At 66.5% G+C, this 15,462-nt stretch overlaps 1 protein-coding gene across 2 annotated transcripts in view; it reads right to left on the reverse strand.

The window, feature by feature from the left end:
* Positions 1 to 5,054: 5,054 nt before the first annotated feature.
* Positions 5,055 to 15,462, reverse strand: part of ZFPM1 (zinc finger protein, FOG family member 1) — a 68,502-nt gene continuing 58,094 nt past the window's right edge. The window contains exons 5-10 of one of the 2 annotated variants that reach the window (XM_081216428.1): positions 13,158 to 13,260; positions 11,351 to 11,560; positions 7,749 to 7,982; positions 7,385 to 7,480; positions 7,157 to 7,303; positions 5,055 to 6,966 (exon numbers count right to left, since the gene is read on the reverse strand). In XM_081216428.1, coding sequence (XP_081072554.1) covers positions 5,174 to 6,966; positions 7,157 to 7,303; positions 7,385 to 7,480; positions 7,749 to 7,982; positions 11,351 to 11,560; positions 13,158 to 13,260 — 2,583 coding nt within the window. In that variant the 3' untranslated portion in view covers positions 5,055 to 5,173. Of the gene's footprint in view, positions 7,033 to 7,156; positions 7,304 to 7,384; positions 7,481 to 7,748; positions 7,983 to 11,350; positions 11,561 to 13,157; positions 13,261 to 15,462 lie in introns of both variants that reach the window. The other variant, XM_081216427.1, reaches the window with a different exon arrangement.

Consider the following 15,462-nt stretch of genomic DNA (forward strand, 5'->3'; position numbering starts at 1 on the left):
TGCGTCCAAGTGGCGACCCCCGTGACAGAGGTGGCTGGGCGCCCGCGTGTGCAGGGGTTAGGGCCTCTCCCCGACCGAGCCTGAGGGGCCGGGGCCGTGGACGTCGTCTCCTTGTCCTTCGAGCCCCGTCGTGGCGTCGAGATCCTCCCTGGCAGCAGCCTTTGCTTTGATTCCCACTGAGTTAGTGGCGTGGGTCCCGGGGTGGCCCCTCCTGGGTGGGGGGTCAGGTCACATGTGTGTCCCTCAAGAATTTGGTCCTCAGACTCCGGGGGTCTTTTAAAGTCTATGCATTTTGGGGTCCTTGGAAATACTGGCTAGCGGCCCCGTCTCGGAGGCGGTGAGTAGTAACTCAGAGCTGACGTTAGACTCGTGACACACAGTCGGCCCTTATCCTCTCCTGCCGTGCAAAGTCCTATACTACTTTGAATCTCCAGACACGTCTCGTCTGAATCTCAAGCTTCTGTTTTGAATTCTCTGTTGTCGCCCCACTGATGCGACCTCACAAAGTGTCATGTGGACGTCCCGGTGGCCGCTTCCCTCTGCAGGTGCCCTGGTCAGCTTCCCTGGGACGGGGCGGCCGCCGCAGCACAGCGGTGGCAGGATTCCAGCCCCCAGCGCCCAGCCCTTGAGCACAGCGCCTGGGCTACCTGTGCGGGGCGTTTGTACGTAGGGAGGGGCTTGCTCACCCCCTGGGCGTGTTAGGTGCACAGGGAGCCGGTGCTCAGGCTGGTTCCATCAGGGCATTAGTTCTCGTGCTGCCATGCTCCGGGGTGGGGGTGGGGATCAGGGGCGAGCATGACGGTGGCAGCCGTGTGGCAGCAAAGGAGCCTTGGGCCTGGGCCTGCTCCCGGAGCGAGGGTGCCCCATCACACTGGTCAGGACTCGGGGCTGCGCCGCCCGCAAGCACAGCGTCAGGGACGGGGTCCCCTCTCCTTTCCTGGGGTGCTGCCTGGCACTTCTCCCCGGGACGGCGGCTGGGGGCGGTTCCCACCCGCGAGCCCCTAGTTAAGTAACGCGGCCGGACCCCTCGGAGTCCCAGCCCGCTCTCCCAGCCGCGTGCCCTTCGGACTCTGCACAGGGGACCTTCCGCAGTCTGGGCATGGCTGCCGCCCCCGGTGGCTCTGCTTAGCAGCGCGGCCTGGACTTAGCGGGACCGGGGCTTCCGAGGCTCATCTGATGATGAAGGAAGGCAGAATGGTATTGGGACGGGGGTGGGTCGGAACGTGCGGTTCTGAAGGGCTGAGGTCTGGGCCCAGCCCCCTCCTCGCTGCATCCTGCCTCAGCTGACAGAGGCCCCTCGGAAGGGCCGTCCTGCGCCTGTTGGGCTGACCAGAAACGCATGAACAGTGTCTGAGCACCTGCCCTGCAGGTATTTCTCAAACTGGCCAGAGAAGAATCTGCTGGGAGCTGATCAAGGCCGATTCCCAGGCCCTGGCCTGTTCAGCCCGCCCGGGGCCCCTGGAATGTGTATTCTCCACTGGGGTTCGGGTGATGCGATGTGGCTGCCCCGTAGAAGAGTGCTCTCGGGAACGGGGACCAACTGTGTCCCAGAGAACCGCTCTCCTAAGTCGTCCCCCGCGGCTGTCCCCACACGGAGGCGCCGAAGCCGGCCTTGGCCGTGCGGTGGGGGGCCTGGGCTCAGCTGCTCCGAGCTGCTACCCGTGAGAGGCAGGCGAGGGCAGGTCTGCGAGCAAGGCTGGGCCGGAGCCTCGGAAGGGAGGCGGCCACGGCAGCCGTGTGCGCGCTCAGCGGTGGTGTTCCCAGCACCGGCTCGATTGATGGCCGGCCGCGCCCCCTCCCAGAGCCCACGTCCTCCTGTGAGGACGGCGATGGGGGAGGAGGGTAGAGGCTGTACCTCCAGGGCTGCTGCACGGGCAGCTGTATGACCCGCCTGATGCCTGCCGGGACTCTGCCTGGGCCCCCCCGCCTTCTCCCGTGCGCCCCCGCACCCAGGGCCCAGCCCTCGGGCTCCTTCCTTGCGTGCCGGTCATCTCTGTTGTGCCTTTGGTGGAGACCATGCGGCTCCAGACTCTGCAGGTCCTTGGGCTGCACGCTGCCCTCCTCCACGTTCTCCCTGTTCCCTTTGCATCTGGGACCTGCCTCCGCCTCCCATCCTTCCTTCTGGGTCCTCAGGAGACAGAGGGCGGGTGCCCTGGCCGGCCGAGAGCTCTTGGCACCTGGCCTGCTGGCCCACGTAAACGAGTCACTGCTGACCCCTGGTGCCAGGAACTTCCACCTGCAGTGATTCCTAGTGCCAGGGTTTCCCTAGGGGTGGACGGGCAGCACAGGGCCCAGGGTGCACGGGGCTGCGGAGACCTGGATGAGGTTTGCACACAGGACTCGGGGGGGGGGGCGACCCAATTAGGAGGAGTTGGGCTTGGACAGTGGCCTTGAACGTGGACCGAGTGCTGTGCATGCTGTGTGTACAGTGTCACCTGATCAGAGCTGGCTTGGGGAGGTGCAGTTGGCACAGTGTTGGGGGACGGCCGAAGGCAGGAGCCCAGCAGAGAATGGGATGGAGAAGGGAACCCAGGAGGTGGGCAGGCGGGGCTGGCTTTGCAGAGGGCTGTGACGACTGGGGCGTGGTGGGGGGCTGGACTGACCACGTGCCCCTCCCCGGGGCCGGGCCGTGGGCCAGGTGCCCTGGAGCCGTGGTCAAGGCCGGCGAGACCCGTGGGGCAGGGAGAAGGGGGTAAGAAAGTCAAACCAGGTGACCCCGAGAGTGACCACTATGATGGGGAAATGAGTGGGGTGTTAGGACGGAGGGTCAGGGAAGGTCTCTAAACTGCGTGACAAGGGCAGCCCCTTGCAGGGAGCAGGTGGTGCCGGAGATGCTGGAGCAGCATGAACGGGCCATGAGGCGACAACCAGGGCCTGGCGGCCACCTCTGTGCAGCAAGAGCTGCTGAAGGCCTGAAGCAGGGTGTGACACCACCTGGTCTCCCGACCACCCGACCTGGCAGTGAAGAGTCGTGTTGGCGGGGGACCCTGCAGTCCATCGGGGGCGGCCATCCCCCGAGGCAGTGAGACGTGCTGAGAGGTTTGGAATCAACAGCTGAGAGAGAAGTGAGGCAAACTTGTGGACCTGGGGGCCAGGATGGGCAGAGGCGGGTTTCGCGGAGTCACAGCTGCTGTGACACTGAGGTGTGAGGAGGTGAGGGTGCTGCCGTCACCAGCTCTGGGGGCAGAGGGTTGATGGCCACGTCTGCGCAGGTGTGGGGAGAAGACGCAGCAGGGAGAGCTCAGTCTTGGACGTGTCAGGGCCCTTGAGGGACATGTAGTGGGTGCACTAGTCTGGGCAGGGGGCATGGCTGGCCTAGAGAGACATAGGGGCCCGGGAACCCACGTGCCCGCCCAGGACTGTACGTGGAGTGAGCTTCGGGGATGGGGGCGGGGGGCTGGTCTGGGAGCATCAGGGCTCCCAGAGAGGTGGGAAGGAGGCTGAGCGCTGTCCCTAGGCTGCAGCTGGGATGGTGGTGGCAGGTTCTTGGGGAGAACATGGGGTGGCATGAGGAGGAGGCAGCGTGTGGGAAACGGGGGTCCGAGGAGGGGGAAGGTGGGCTCCGGGCTGTGGGTGGAGAGCCTAGCACTGGGGACCTTGAGTGGGGCAAGGGCCACAGGGTGCTGGCCATTCACCTGGGTGCGGGGGAGAGCAGGGGGCATGTGACCCAGGACCCAGCTGCAGGGCCCAGGACCTCCCTGGTACAAGGCTTGGCCTGGCCAGCAGTTCAGACCTGGGGTGGTGGTCAGGGGTCGGGTGGGCGTGGACACTGAGGCCCTTTTCTGTGTGGCGCTATCCTCCACTCACGTGGTGCAGGGGTGGGGGTGAGCACAGGTGCTTCCCCTGCCTCCCCCATCCTTTCCCTTCGAGCATCTGTGCCCATCAGCACACAGGGACGTTCCCCCTGCCTGAGGGTTAATGACTTCTGCTGCATTTGGTGGTGCGACTCAGAGGCGGAGCCTCAGACTCCCCGGGGCGCAATAATGAGCAGAGTTGAGGGGTCTGGGAGCCTCCCTGCCCCAGTCCAGGAGGGCAGAGCCAGGAAGGTCTTCACAAGGCGGGGCATTTACCAGGGAAGCGGCTTGGCTCCCGGGGCCCCCGACTGTCCAGCAGCCCCGGTCACACCCTGGTACTCAGGGCCAGCTGGAGGCAAGCGGGAGGGGGCCGTGTCCCATGGACCTGTGGGCCAGGTGTGGGGACTGTTCTTGTCCGAACACAAGCTCCTTAGCCTGTCACCCCCGAGGGCTGGGCGGGAGGAAACCTGCCTCGAGTGAGCAGGAGTGAGTCTGGGTGGGTGGCACGAAGCACATCTGATGTTTGGAGGCAGAGAAAGGTGAGAGGTCAGGTTTCACTTTCATCGGCAGTAGGCGGCCAGGTATATTGGAAAAGACATTCTGTACTGCAAACAGGGACACCAGGCTTGAGGGTGCCCACAGCCCCCAGCTGCCAAGTGCCAAGACCACAGTTGGACTCCTCTTGCTTGGGTTTGGCCCAGGTCACGGTCAGCAGCAGCAGGGCAGACTGGGGGTGGTGTGGCCCCAGCCTCGTGCCCGCCGCAGCCCCCAGGTCCCAGGGGTCGCTCGCTGTGGGCCCCAGTGCCTGTCAGCGGCTCACTCTCCCTTCTCCCCCATCAGCCTCGGCAACTGCAGCGCTTCATCCTCCCCAACATGCTCCCCTCCCTGGATTCCTTGGTGGCCTGTGACTGGACAGGTGCCATCCAGGCCTCAGGACAGAGCAGGTGGAAGAGCTGTCCGCTGGCCAGGATTAAGCTCTTCCCTTTGGTGTCTAGTGGCCAAACCAGAGCTTGTGGCTGGATCCTGGAGGGCAGCAGCAGTGGACCTAGAAGGGCAGTGCCTGCTCTCCCCGTGCCCCAAGGGGGCCTAGAGCAGTGCCATCAGCCCCGGGTGCGGGGCGAGACCCAGCTCTTAGGGCCACCGTGTGACTCCGGCCTGCAGTGTCCTGCGTGTACTTACAGGTGGTGCTGGCCCTGCCTGTGCCCTCCCCGCAGGGGCCCCCTGCTCAGAGAACTAGACTGCTCCACCACTGTGCTCAGCAAACTGAACTTCTTTATTAAGTGCCAAGGTCCAGGCGGGCGCTGCCCCCTGCGGCCTCTCTGACGAGGTCTGTGCCTGGAGCGTCCCGGGTCCCCCTGCAGGGCAGCAGCGCCGGGAGCTCACTTCACGTGCTCGGCCGCATGCGAGGAGCAGTAATACTTCTTGTGGGCGATGAAGGTGGACAGGCTGCTGAACCTGATGTTGCACAGGCGACAGTACCTGTGGTTGCCGTTGGGCACGGAAGCCGCCGTCCCCTGGCTAGGGGTCTGTACGCCCTTGTCCGAGTGGGAGGGGGGTGCCGGCACGGCCTCGGGGGACGTGGCCGCGGGCGGGCCGGGCCGGGGGCTGCCGGCGGGCGGCTCCCAAGGGTCCTGGCCGTTGAGGCCATCGCGGGGGGCGGCGGGCGAGGGCGTCCGGGCCTCGGCGCCAGGGCCGGAGCCGGAGCCGGCCGGGGGCTTGCCCAGCAGCAGGCCGTGCGCCAGGCGGAAGTGCTCGATGAGGTCGCCGCGCACCACGCCGTTTGGGGGGCAGTAGGGGCAGACGACGGCGGGCGGGTCCTCGGGGGTGGCGCGCAGGCGGCGCGGGGCGGAGGGGCACGAGAACTTCTTGTGCGCCAAGTACGCCTCGAGGCTGTGGAAGCTCACGCGGCAGGCTGTGCACTCGTGGTAGTCGGCCAGGGCCGGTAGGCCGGGCGCAGGGCCAGGGGCGGCGGCGGGAGCCTGGCGCCGCGGCTTTTTGCTCAGGTCGATGGGGCCTTCCGCCGGTTCTGGGCCGCTTCCACCTCCGCCTCCATTTCCGCTTCCGGGCCGCGGCGCCGGCGACGCAGGCGGCGTGGGGGCGTGGCCTGCCGCGACGGGCTGGGCGGGTCCGACCGGGGACGGGGCGGGTGCGACCGGGGGTGGGGCGGGTCCGGCCACGTGCAGCTCGTAGAGCTTGCGGCGCCTGCGCGTGCGCACGGGCGGCGCAGCGGGCGTGGGGGTCCCGGCGGTGCCGGCGGGCGCGGGCCGGCGCGGCGGCGGGTCGTGGCGAGAGGCGCAGTAGTACCGCTTGTGCACCGTATAGGTCTCGTGGCGGCTGAAGCGGATGTTGCAGGCCTCGCACAGTGTCCGGCGGGGGTCGTCGTCCTCGTCTGCCCCGCTGCCCGGGCTCGGGCTGCCTTCGCTGCCCCGGCCGCCCGCCTCGGTCTCGGCTTCCGCCTCGGGCGTAGCCGCGCCCCCTGCCTCGTCCTCGCGCGCCCCGGGGCCCGGCAGCGAGCGCTGTTCGTCGGCCTCGGCGGGCGGCGGGGCGGGGGGCGCGCGCGGCGGGGCGGGGGCCGCCTTGGGCCGGCGGGCAGGGGGCGTGTCGTCGGGCGGGCGGCGGCCGGAGCAGTAGAGGCGCTTGTGTACATAGAAGTTGTTGACGTTGTTGAAGGTGATGTCGCAGTCGAAGCATGTGGCGCCCTTGGGGGCCCCCGTGAAGAGGCCAGCCGGCGCGCCCAGCCCCGCGCCCGCCTGCAGCCGGCTGTGCACCAGCTCGGACATCTTGGCCAGGATCTCGGAGGCCGGCGGCGCCGTGGGCAGCTGCGGCAGGAAGAGCGCGCCGGGCCCTGGGCTGGAGCCGGGCGTGGGGCTGGACAGCTCCGCCTTCACGCGCACGGGGCTGGGGCCTGCGCTGGGTGGTGACGGAGTCCGCGACAGGGCCCGGGGCCCTGGCTCCGCCTCGGGCTCCTCCGCCGCCTCCACCTTGATGCTCCTGGGGGTCGCTGGGGGTTCGCCGCCGCCCCCGTTCTGGGGGCCCGTTATGGTCTCTCCGTTGGTGGCCTCTGCCAGGGCCTTCCTGTCCAGTCCCGGTGATGGGGTGGGCACCAGGCCCAGGTCTGCAGAGGCCAGGGGGCCGTGCAGCGCCGTGTGCTGCTGGAAGGCGGTCAGACTGTCTGCGGGGAGACCCCAGGGGCCACACTTCAGGGCTGGAGCAGGATCTGCCTGGGCCAGACCTGAAGCTGGGGAGGGTGGGAAGGGAGACCTGGGCTGGGCGCAGAGGTGGTGGAGGGTCGAGGCCGAAACCGACACCCCCCACCCCCACCCCTCGTGGCCGAGCCTACTTCCCCGTCCTCAGGGGCTCACCTGCAGGGAGCTTGGCAGTGGGGTGCCCAGCCCCTGATGAGTAGATCTCCACCTTAGAGCCCGGCTGGCAGACCATGTGGTTGGTCACTAGGTGGCTGTAGAGGATGTCCCTTGTGGTGGAGATGAAGCCGCAGCTGTGGCAGACACCTGCAGGTGGGCTGTGGTGTCAGAGCCCTGCCGGAGGCTGCGCCCCACAGACCCCGCCGCCCCCTTCCCGGCCCCGCTTACCCGTCAGCGTGTCTGTGTGCACCTTGAGGTGCCGCTCGCAGTTGGCCTTGGTGGTGAAGGCGGACAGGCAGATGAGACACACGAAGGGGCGCTCTCCTGGAACACGGGGCCCGGTAAGGGAGGCTGGCCGGCCGAGGACTACGGCACGGGCACGTGTGCAGGGCCCCTAAGCTCCGCCTCCTAGGACCCCGTCGGGGCCCAGCCCCCAGCCGACCAGCCAGCCGGTCGGGGGCCCTGTGGGAGGCTGCTCGGCGTGGTGGGAGGACCACTCGGGAACGTCCACGGCAGTTGTGCAACCCCAGGATAAGTGCAGTGAGCATGCATGGCTTGGGTGGGGAGACACGCTGTTGGGGGCGGGGCTCACCGCTGTGGCTGCGCATGTGGATCTCCAAGGAGCTGGCGCTGGGGCAGCTTTTGCGGCACTGGGGGAAGGGGCAGACCCGCTCGCTGGGGTGGGTCTCCTTGGGCTTCTCTTCGGGGGCGGCCACGGCGGGGGAGCTGGAGCCCTGGCGGCTGGCGCAGTAGTAGAGGAGGTGGGCTTGTAGGTTCCGCTCGCTGCGGTACCAGATGCCGCAGTCCTTGCAGGGAAAGACGTCTTCTGCGGGCGGGAGAGGCGGGTGCAGCCTGAGGGGAGCGCCGGCCGCCTAGCACCCGGGGCAGGCCGTGGGCCCTGTGCAACACGAGGGCTGTTCCCCGGCGTCCTCCACCTTGGGGGGGGTGGAGTTTGTGACCTGGGCTGTCCCTCTTCACTGCTTTGCCTTCTCAGGTGTCCCTTGGTAACTCCGTGTCCCCTCTCTACAGATCTCCAGGATGCCATGGGGACTTGCGGATGGGGTGTGAGTGACCCCCAGGATGGCCCCTGGGCTGCGTCCCGACAGGGAGCCCCATAAGGAGACACTGTGGTCTCTTGGGGGTGCCCACGGAAGGAGCGAGGCTGGGGTCCGTGACCTGATTGTCTCTGTGACTTGGCGGGGGCGATGGGACTTGCGGGCTGGCGTGGAGCTGGGTGCCCGTGGAGGACGAGGAGACAGGTGTGAGCGGGTGTGGGGGCAGCTGGGCGCCTGAGTCCCCAGGCACTGGGGCAGGAGGGCGAGAGGTGAGCGTGGCTCTGGGTGGGCAGGGGGCTGAGGCCAGGAGCTGCAGAGGATGAGGAGCCTCCCGGAGCACCGCCCTCCCCCCCCATACACCTGATGGCTCTTTGTGTTATTGGTTAGAACTTGCTGAATTCACTACATTTAACCCAAGTGGGCTGCCTCTACCTTTGCGGTTTATGGGGGTTTGGATGGCGGGGGTGGATTTGCCAGCTGGTGAGGATTCTCTGGTGGGTGCTTCAGCAGCCCTCCGGTTCTCAGCAGAATGGTAAGGAATGTTCTGTTGTTTCTGTCCCTGCTCCTTGGCCAGCCACCCCTTGGCTGAACCCAGGGCAGGGGGGAGACCTTGTTCTGGGTCTCGACCTTGACCTTCACATGGAATGGAGGGGCCTGGGACACCTTCTGGGGGTTGTAACTTGTGCAGGTTAGGACGTGTTTCTCAGCCCGTTGGTTGGCAGTTATTGAACAGGTGGTCTGCCTGTCCCCCCGGGGGCTGCCAGGTTTCCATCTTCTGCCTCTTTTAAGGAATTTAGCACCTGTCTGTCAAGTGAGCTGGGCCCTCCTCGTGCCCCTGTGCTTGCAGTGTTTCCGGCTCAAGTCTCCCTACTGTGTTGTTTATTTCTGATTTTCAAGTTCCCTTTTATTTGGGGGTCTCAAGGCAGCTCTGTTCTCTATCAGCTGAGGCCTTGAGCTGGGATCCGGGTCTGAGGGGCCAGCGGAGGGCTTCTGTTGGTATCTGCAGGGTCCGTGCCACTGCTTGCGGCAAAGGGGAGGGACTGGGAGCCTCGGAGGCCCGTGTGGGCCCCAGCCCTAAAACTTAGCAAGGACGGTCGTCGCCCCACCAAACCCAGGGCTGACCTCGGGCCAAGTCCTGGGTGGATGCAGCCCAGGTAACCTGCACAGACACCTCAAGACCGGCATTACCTTTACTGCTTCCACAGATGAGAAAACTGAGGCCCAGAGTGGTGGAGTCTCAAGAATTAAACCGGGTCTGATTGACTTTGGAGCTCGGGTTCTGAAAGCCCTTCTAGACCACCAGTAGGAGAGGCCCATGTGGGGTTGGTATAAATGATGTCTAGCCCACCATGCCCTCACAGACCAGTGTCAGAGCCAAGGGGAGGGAAACCGAGGCCCAGAGGGGCTGCTCCTGGGCGGGCTTGAGAGGAAGCCCTCTAGCACCCGGGGCTCCCTGCAGCCCCCCCGGGCACCAGATGCCATTCCCTGCCCTGGTGGGGTGGCCGTCCTGGCCTCTGAGAGACCCTTCCACCCAGCACCCTTCTTTCCTGAAACCTCAACGTTCAGACAAGACCCCCTGTTTGCTCACCACCACCCTCTCAGCTCCCCTGCAGGACCCCCATTCTCCCTGGGGCAGTGGCCTTGCCCTGTCCGGCCCAGTCCCTCCATGCAGGCTCTGGGGACGGGCCACCCGCCTGTGCTTGTCCCCACCCCCTCTGGTGTCACCCTCCTCACTTGGCTGCCAGTGTTTGGGTCACGGTGACCTCCATGCTGCCTGCCCTTGGTCTCAACACAGCCGGGACATGGCGGACCATTGGCAGACGCCTCTCCTCGCCCCTGGCTCTAGTGTCTGCAGGTCCTGTCTCTCCCTGGGGCCTCGTCCTGCCTGGAGCTCCCCCACTCTGACCGCACCCTGAGCCCCAGCACGTGTCCCCCAGTCGCCTCCTGGGCTCCACTTAGTGCCCAGTAGGCGTCTCGGGTCAGGCTACTCAGAACGGGCCCTCCATGCTGACTGCGACGGGACAGACAGTGTCCGCCCCGCGGCCATGCTGAAGCCCCGGTCTCACGCTGCCGCTACCCACCGCCAGCCCCCCGGCAGGGCCTGTTCACTCCAGTGCCCCTCTGGCCTCTGCCATGGTGCTTCCACCTGCTTAAAGCCGTCATCACGTTCGACCTGCTTAAGAAGGTCACTTTTCTCCCAATTTTACAACCCTACAATCTCCCTCTAGCAGCCTAGCAATTTTAGAACTAAATGGGGTCGTACCCTTTGCTGCCTGAAAGCCCCCTGCCACGGTCGTTTCTCTGAGGAGGAATCCCAGCCCTGGTCTGGGGCCACCCTCGGAGTCTGGCTCTGGCCACGGCAGCCATCTCGCTGGGCCCGGGCCGTCCGCTCAGCTGCTTCCCGGCGTGCGGGTCTCCCGAGCACCCCAGCCACTGCCCACGTCACCACTTGCTCTCCTTCGTGGATGTGCCTGCCCCCGCCCTTGGAGTGGTGGAGCCCTCAGGGCGGGCAGCTGTTCCCACCTCGGTGACCCCAGTGCCTTGACTGCTTGGTTCGGGGTGGACGTTGAACAGGGATTTGAGAAACGAGCGAATCTCATCGGTTCTCAGACCCTCCGCTGCTTGGGGGAGAAGTGAGTGACCGCCGTGGTCCCCCCGCTCCAGCTCTGCCCCAGGGGACACGGGCCACGTCCTTCACACCTGGGAGGTGGGGATGGTACCAGCGTCTAGTGGGTGAGGGCAGGGCTGCTGCTGGGCACCCCACAGTACATGTGTCCAAGACTCCACCGCTGCCCCGCGTGGCCTCTCCAGCTGGTGATCTAGAAGGGCCTTCAGGACCCCGTGGAGCATGTGCCAGAGGCGCCGTGGTGAGAAGCCCGCTCTGCTGAAGAGCCTCCGGGAAGGCTGTGGGCTCGCCTCCCCGTCGGCATCTGGGAGCTCACCACGTGGCCCCCTGCACGCTGACTGCACCCTGGAGCCCCTCCTGGAACCCCACTGCCAGGCCCCCGTGCACGTCCCCGGGGCACACGCCCTCCTCTGCTCAGGTGGCAGTGGCGACCGGCCTTTGCAGATCCTGAGCTGGGCACTGCCTGCAGCTCGGAGCCTGGGGTGGGGGGCAGGCAGGCAGCGGGTTACTCACTGTTGACAATGGCAGTCGCAAGGATGGATGCCATGCCCGCCTGCTGGGGCAGGAGCTGGATGTCGGCGGCTGGGGAGGGGGCCAGGCCCTCGGGCTCCGCCGGCTCCTTCACAGGCTGGCCGGGGTCACCGTGGGGCTCGGCCGCGAGGAGCACGCTCAGCCGTCCGCCCGCGGCCACCGGCCTGGTGAGCCTGCACCAGAGGGCGCCATCTGCGGGGGGGGGGAGGGCGTCTGTGACAGGGCGCCGGCGGCCCCAGGCCACCACGGCCGCGCCTCTGCAAAGACCCCCGCCCATCTTATCCTCCTGATGCCCTCCGCGCCGCCGCAGCTTAGGCACGGGGGTTCCGAAGCCAGTGTGGTGGCCGGACGAGGCCACACCCGGGTTCGCAGCTGTGGCCGGCTGGTCTCCGTGGCGCGCCTGCCTCCTCAGGGCGACTAGGTGTTGCCTGCTCTTTGGGCCTCCCTGCCTGTGCCCGTCGGAGCGGGAGGGCCCTCTTCGGGGAGAGTGGAGCAGGGCTGGGAGGGCCCGGGAGCCGCTCACCCGCGCCCTTGAAAGGCCTCCTTGCGACTCAGCCAGTGCGGCTGTTGCCACGGTGGCCGGCGGGGGGCAGCCTTGGCCAACAGGACCTGGGCTGAGCTGCCCGCGGGACCAGGCCACCTGGCTAGCATCAGCACCGCAGGGCCCCTTGTCCTGCCTGGGCAGATGAACCCTGTTGACCAGGCGAGCAGGGGGTGCAGGCCAGGCACTGCTAACTGGGTCACGTCCCCGCCAGGTGTACGAACCCCCAGCCGGGCACCTGCTGCCAACCTGGGCCCTCCCGTGCTTTCCAGCTGCTCTCTGGGTCCTTAGAGCCCCCAAAGCGGGGAGGGTGGGCCGGGGTCCTCTCCCCCTACAGAGGGAGAAACAGGCACACGGGTGCTGTGCTAGCCAGGTCCCCGGGGTCAGTGGCAGGGCAGATGGAACGCTCAGGTCCCCGAATGCTGACCTCAGGACCTGCTCTGACCCCTGCTGTGCCCTGGAGGCCCCCAGGTGGGGAGGGGCTGGGGGAGGTGTTGGAGCAGCAGCCCAGCTTGCCCCTGCCCACCTCCAGTGGCCTTTGGCTCTGTCCTGAAACAAGGCTGCCCACAGGACATTTAGTCCAGTGTGCTCAGGAGGCGATGGTGAGGGTGACACCCCCAGAACATTCTACCAAAGCGGAGCCCTCCCCTGCCCCCCAGAAGAAGGAGGTGGATTTCCTGTGGCCACGCTGCAGTGGATGGCTCTTGCTTGGCTGTAGAAGTTGTCACGTGTCTATCCCCACATCCTCCCCGGGACCTGAGCTGCCTCATCTGTAATGGGGGGGGTCTCCCGCCCTCCCAGGGCCACTCCTGGAAGGTGCAGGGATGCAGGAGGGACGTGGGGCGTGGAGCTTTCCTCGGCTTCACAAAACAGAGGCCCCAGAAGGTGTGGGGACCTGTCCCAGGCCCCCCAGCTGGGTTTGGACATGGCCCTCCTGGAGGGAGCCAGGCCACACAGGGCCCTGGTCCAGCAGGCACCCCCAGGTGGGCCCGCTGGGCCCTGTCAGTCTCCGCTGCCCCTGTGGTCTCCCAGAGGCCCCGAGGGCAGTCCTGGCCTGAGCCTGCTGTCCCCAACCCCCGGGGCCAACACCTGTCCAGCCCTAGGCGAGCATTAACGGGGGCACTGGGCGTGTGGTGGCCAGCCCCTCGGCCCGGCCCAAGGAGGCTGGTTCCCCTTTAAGGGCTGGCCCAGGGGGAGCCCTGACCCCCACCCTCCGGAAGGCAGTGAGGGAAGCGCCAGGATACCAACCCTTCCTGTAGATCTCCGAGTTGGCTTCGGCCTCGGTCAGGGCCTGGGGCAACGTCCTCAGCCAGCAGGCCTCGTCCTCCAGCAGCAGGGTCAGGGCCGGGCTCTGGGGGCGGGGAGGGGGGTCAGCAAGGACTCAGTCATGCCCTCGGACACAGCAGGAGAGAGGCTGGCCGGGGCGGCGGGGGGCTCCCTGTGAGGGATGCCTGAGAGTCTACCCCGTGGGCGCCCTGTCCAGGCTGCGGGTCCTCGCCAAGCACTGTGCTGGCGACACGCATGCAGCAGGGAGCCAGTGCCTGCCATGGGTCTGGCGCTGGTTCCCCTTGGAAACTGAGGCCCAGAGAGGTGGAGCAACTTGCCTAAGGTCGCACAACCGAGTGGCAGGGCAGGGAGGCACACCGGACCCCCGTTCTTGCTGCCCCCTCCCTGCTGGGGCACTGGACCGGGCGCAGGCTCCTCCCACACAGGCCCCCAGAGACCTGCAGAGTGAGCTGTGGGACGGGCTGCACAGCACACAGGCCCACCTTTGTCCAGTCCATTCTGGGGCCCGTAGACGTCTCATCCCACCTGCCTGGGCCCGGCAGCCCCCTGAGGTCCTGGGCAGCAAGACGTCCCCCCACAGAGGCTGGCTCAGCACCTGGCCTCCCTGCGGCTCGCAGACCGTGGTCAGCCCCTCGCCCAGCCACGCTCTCTCCGGCGGCCCGGTCTGCGAGCCGGGCCTCTGCAGCGCCCCCCTCCCCAGGCAGCACTGCAAACATACATCCCCTGTCCCAACATGGCCTGGCTCTGGGAGGGGGCTGGCCCTTGCCACACGGAGGCGATGAGGTACAGACCCTGGCCCTGCCTGGCCGCAGAAAGTTAGGGTGATGACCACAGCCCCAGGGCTGGATGGGTTCTGGACGGCTCCTCTCCTGCAGGGGGTCCCCAAGCTCCGCCACTGGGCACCGTGTGGAAAGGCACACAGCACATTCGTGTCTGAGTATTCTCTTTGTTTTATGCAACTAAAAGCTTTTTAGTCAAACTGTATCAGAACCTCTAACTGAAGGACCAGTGTCACTTGCTGTCACCTGGATGGGGGCACCTGGCCAGGAAGCTACCGTGATGGGATGGCTGGAGCAAGTGACACATGGGAGGTCCCCTGACGTGTTCTGGGCACCTCCCCACCTGGTCCAAGACCACGGCTTTACTGGGCTTTGCCTGCAGGGACCATGTGGGCTCCAGAGCTGGGCATCGGGTCCAGTCCAGACTCCCTGACTGTGCCCCATAGCCAGCACCATGCCCGCCCTCCCTGGGCCCAGCACCTCTGCAAACGGCAATGCCCCGAGCCCGTGGGCTCCGTCCTTGTGCTGCCACCTGCTCTGGGGTGGGCCACATCCCTCTTTGGCTCAGTCTCCCCGGGGCGCTGGGAAGTGGAAGCCTGTGTGAAGCCCTCCTTTCAGACAGTGCCCGCCTGGCACGTGACAGGACAAACAGGACTCCCGCCACCCTTGCTTCTCCATTCCCTTGGGCCAGCAGGACACAGTGGGCAGAGGCTGTGCCTTTGGGCCTAGGAGGCTGATGTCCACTGGGGCGGCAGGCCAGCAACCGCCAGGTATCAACTGGGGGCGAGTGTCTCCACCAAGGAGCATGCTTTAATGGACGGCTGCAGACGTGGGGGTCCCTGTCACCCACAGCTGGGGACAGGCTGGGGGGCCAAAGGGGAACCGGGGGGCTGCTGGCACAGCAGCGATGGACCGGCGGCTCCCACGTCCCAGCTATCCTGACCTGAGCCAGCAGAGAGGCGGGGGCCAGGGTCTCCCTGAGTCTCTAATGAATATTAATGAGTGGAGGAGGGAGAAAAAAATTAATCTGCCTGATCCTCCGATGGGTGCTCCGGTAACGATATGAAATCTAATTATTCGTCCCAATATTTCTAAACCCTCAAACTGAGACTGACAGCCTCCCGGTCGGTTTAATGCTTATCACTCCCAGGAGCGGCGTGTTCGCGGCATGATAAAAGCGTCCGCGCACAGCTCTGCTGACGCTGCAGAAACCCTGAATTTTCCGCGTCCACCGGAGTGGAGGGGAGACGGCAGCGCTGTGTTCCCGGCTGTGTGCCTCCTGCTGGGAGCGGCCCCTCGCCTGGTGGCTGCCCTGGGCGGGCTGGGTGCCTGTGAGGGGCAGGGGACCTGGAGGGGGCTTGCATCCTGCACCCTGCGCCCGACTCGCAGGAAGGAGAGGGACCAGGAGATCCAGGCCGTACGACCACCAGGCCCTTCACCCTCATTCCCTCAGCCCTTAACACTCTGGGGGGCCCTGGCCCCCACTT

The sequence above is a fragment of the Mesoplodon bidens genome (assembly GCF_964165515.1).
Source record: "Mesoplodon bidens genome assembly, chromosome: 18".
Lineage (NCBI taxonomy): Eukaryota > Metazoa > Chordata > Mammalia > Artiodactyla > Ziphiidae > Mesoplodon > Mesoplodon bidens.